This window comes from Sinocyclocheilus grahami, unplaced genomic scaffold (assembly GCF_001515645.1).
Source record: "Sinocyclocheilus grahami isolate Dianchi unplaced genomic scaffold, SAMN03320097.WGS_v1.1 scaffold857.1, whole genome shotgun sequence".
Taxonomy (NCBI): Eukaryota; Metazoa; Chordata; class Actinopteri; order Cypriniformes; family Cyprinidae; genus Sinocyclocheilus; species Sinocyclocheilus grahami.
In genome coordinates this window covers 518,859-523,054 of record NW_015506036.1, presented here as the reverse complement: position 1 = coordinate 523,054, position 4,196 = coordinate 518,859, and the positions used below count along the sequence as shown (strand labels likewise).

Here is a 4,196-nt window from a genome sequence, read left to right as displayed (position 1 = left end):
GTAGTGCCTTAAAGTGATGCTGAATGTGGTTCATCTCAGGTTTGGCCAGATCAGTCTGAAACATGCTTTTACAGTGTTGCTTTCTGCATTCTGTAGCATGTGTCCCGTGAAAACTAGTCTGGCTCTCACTGAGCCTCAGAATCAAATCCGTTCTGCTACTGTACCTTTAAGACTTCCTTCAGTACAAGTAACGTAATCAGATTACTTTTTCTCAAGTAACTACTTTTTAAATGTAGTTACTTTTTCAAATAAGTAACACCAGTTACTTTGTTATTGCATGTATTGGCTGCAGCTGTCCTGTCCCATCTGGGAAATTGATTCATTTGATCATTTTTGTCACTATTTCGTTTTAAGGAGGTAAAAACAGTCCTAATCAGCCTCGGCTGGCACGCAGTGGAATTCTGTCTGAGTGAAAGTGTGTTTTTCGGGAAGTGGGCGGAGTTTGGGGAGTTTTGGGACTTTCCTGTTTGGTTCAGCTTTTTGAAAGACAGGATGGCTCACACAGATTTCCCAGATTTCCCAGATTCAGCTGCTGTAATCAAGAGCCATGACCGAGGGCCCGGGGACTGCAACTGGTAGGTCACTAAACTGTCTATGCATGCAGCTGCTCCTACACATGCACAATCTGTGACCCATTCAGATGATTTTACTATCATTACATATTCAGCAGCAACAGAGGTTGTCATGGCAACCAGGTGCATCGTACGCAAAGGATGTTCTGCGGCTCGTGTAGCTTTGTCTCGCTGAAAATATAAGCGTTTGTCAACACGATCTCAAAGCAGCTTTTGTTAAGCAAATGAACGCGTGAGAAGCGCTTGAGAAACACAACAGGCGAGCAGAGCATCTGCCAAAATACTGCTTTTATTACACGGATGAGATTGGGGGAGGCGTTAGTGGGTTTGATTTAAAACGTGTTCAAATAAGTACATTATATGCATATTTACTTCTGAGATGAAAATACTGTTTATTTTAAACTACAGGCGGCTGTGTTGTTAGTCAAATCTTTGTTTCACTTTCGTTGTTCCACTTTTTAAGTATTATCTTTGTCACAATATTCACAAAATTTTAAATAAGCGTTTATTAAAAAGTAAAAATACGAAGCATTAGGTATTTAAACATGAAACAAGTATTACAGGTGAACATTTAAACATCTTCTCAAAGTCCTCAGTTAACACTTAATGCCTGCTCTGACCAGAAGATGTTCTGTTGCTATGTTCTGTTCAAGTTCCTGCTTGTGCTGTACACTTGAATACATCTTTAAAGCAGCACTGTGTAACTATGTAACGCTCTAGCGGTTAATAAACAGAGCTGCACACATCCCGCGGAGGAACATTCCGACCGGATCTACTTCTCTAAGTGTATGTCTCCGGCGCTTCACGCAGGTGTGTGTTCCTCCGCAGCAACCAGCCTACAATAGTCCGAATATAAGCACTTATTCGGAATAAGACAACAACGCGGTTTGGAAGATGAATTCATGATGTGCTCGCTCGTTATATGCATTTTGCACATTTTGAACACAGAAAAAGTTTACCAGTTGTTATCGAGGGATAACATACCTCGGAATGTGTCGCGACTGACCAATCAGAATCGAGTATTCCACAGAGCCGTGCAATAATGACTAGTAAACACTTATAAACATTTGCAAATGATGAATAGTTTCGATGATTTATAAATGAAAGTTATTATAAAGTGTTGCTACCTAATATTTTGTCTACTTTCAAACCTAAAGAAATGTTGAAAGATTTCAAAATACATCATAACATAATTATAAGTAGGCCTATATTATATTGGATGAGCTAACAGTGTGTTGTGTGTGTGTCCTGTAAGCTCCGACAGCAGACTACAGTGACTACTATGACTTCTATGATGAGACTGGATCAGTGTGTGCAGATGAGAGCACAACGGCCTTCAGCGGGCTTCTCTTTCCCGTCCTGTACAGTACAGTGTTCACGCTGGGTTTGCTGGGAAACGCTCTGGTCCTGTGGGTCCTGATCAGACACCGTCACAGAAGCAGTCTGACAGACGTGTGTTTGCTCAATATAGCCGTCTCTGACCTGCTCTGTCTCGCCTCGCTCCCGGTCTGGGCTCACAGTGCCGTGGATGAGTGGGTTTTTGGCTCGTTCGTGTGTCACACTGTAACCGGTCTCTTCACGACGGGTCTCTACGGCAGAGTCTTCTTCATGGTCCTCATGACACTGGATCGCTACGTCATCATCGTCTACAAACACAGCATCTGTTCCAGAAAATGGCCTGCAAAAATAGCCCTGGTCTTATTTGTGTGGATGCTCAGCCTGTTTGTGTCCCTCCCTGATATTGTTTTTGCCAAAGTGAAGGAGAGCAGCAAAGCGTCCTGCGGATCTGAGTTTCCTGAAGGTGCAGCCTGGATGTCCTTTACGTATCTGAACGTCCTGAGCTTGATTCTGCCTCTGATTATCACGAGCTTCTGCTTTTGCCGGATCCTCAGCGCTCAATCAGAAGAAAACCACAGCATCGTCAGACTCCTCCTGGCTGTGCCGGCTGTTTATTTCTTCTTCTGGACTCCATACAACATCGTCACGTTCCTCGTGTTCCTGCAGACGAAGGGCTACATGCTTTCTTGTGAGTGGTTTAATGGTCTGGCTCTTGCCATGCAGTGGGTGAAAGCCATCGCATTAATCCACTGCTGCCTCAATCCCATCATCTACACCTGTGTGGGACAGAAGTTCAGAAGAGCAGTGCTTACGGTCCTTCCATCGTGCTTCAGCCAATACATAACCAGCTCTCCACAGTCCCCTGAGAGCGGGTCTTCTGAATGCTCCTCCACACTGATCGCATAAACACAGAGGCTCATATTCTCACTCTCCCGGAGTTCACTTTTTAATAAACACGTACTGAGTGCAGTTGTCTTTGCTTTGTTTTCTGACAGTTTTGTTAATGAGGATGTATGTGAAGTAGTAAACTGCACGTATATCGCATGCATATCGCTCATATTCTAGACATGCAACAGGAGTTAATGATTTCATCAACATTTTAAATGTTAGTATTTGCATCAAGAGCAACACATTTAGCTTACATTCTGAATTTTAATCAAATATATGATTCATTACAATTCATTGTCCTGCTCAGAAAAAAAAATAAAGGTACAGAAGCTCGCACTGCGATGGTACCCAATACTGTTTCTGTACCTTATTCACCTCAAAATGGTGCATTTTATTACCTAAAGTCGTATCTTTTGAAAGGGTACCGCCCCAGGTTTTGTGCCTTTGTTTTGAGAGTGTGTGTTCAAATTAATATACACTTTCACTGTTACATTACCTCAAAACTATTCGTCGTTTTAAAACTCCTAGAGGTAGAATTCCTTGAAATACGAGGCGTGTTGTAGTATGTGCAGGTGGAGGTATATTCGTCACAGGCATGAAGTAAACCACATCTCTCTGAAACATGGAGCCGCATGTGACGTTAATGCCACTTTCACTTTTTAAAGTCTCTTATTGTATATAATAATATACAATATAGTACAATAAGTGTAAATGTAATTAAAAAGAGAAAGAGAGAGTTAATGTGCTACAGAAATCACAACAGCATATGAACACATACACAAGAATAACACGAATGCATTGTTTGTAATGTAAGAGCAATGCAGCTGTGTGTAACCTGTATGTTTGAGGCTTCTGGTGTCATTCACATTCACTGAAAACATGCGTTATGCTGCTTGATACTGCAAACTGGGATTTGTTATCAGATTATTTTAACGTGATGTGTTTTAGATTTATTTGAAGGATTAATGGTTTGTAGCCTGTCGGCAGTTTTATTGTTTGCTACACTAGTGTTATTCTTTTACTGATAGTGACTAATGAATGGGAAGTCTCGCAAAATCACAGGAAAGCTTTACTTCTGCGATACAACATAACAAATAAGATGGACAGGCTAGTGAGAAAATACAGGTCTTAAAGGGATAGTACACTGAGGCTACATTTAGGACTTTCATGATTCTGTGGAACACAAAAGAAGATTAAAATGTTGAAAAATGTTTTGTGCAATGAAAAAACAACAGGTTTGCACACAGTAACAGCTTGAGGGTGAGTGATGGATGACATTTTCATTTTGGTGAACTATTCCTGAACTAGCCCTGGTAACAAACTTATACAAATATTGTGAGAACGTTGTTTTGAAATACACACACAGACACACACACACACAGACACACACACACACAC

The 4,196-nt window shown here is 41.3% G+C and overlaps 1 protein-coding gene across 1 annotated transcript; it reads left to right on the top strand.

Annotated features, from left to right (window-relative positions):
* Positions 1–395: 395 nt before the first annotated feature.
* On the top strand, positions 396–3,028 carry LOC107563093 (C-C chemokine receptor type 2-like). The gene is made up of 2 exons (XM_016247877.1): positions 396–575; positions 1,828–3,028. Exons 1-2 carry the CDS (start codon positions 548–550, stop codon positions 2,814–2,816), a joined length of 1,017 nt encoding a protein of 338 aa, XP_016103363.1. The 5' UTR covers positions 396–547; the 3' UTR covers positions 2,817–3,028.
* Positions 3,029–4,196: the final 1,168 nt, after the last annotated feature.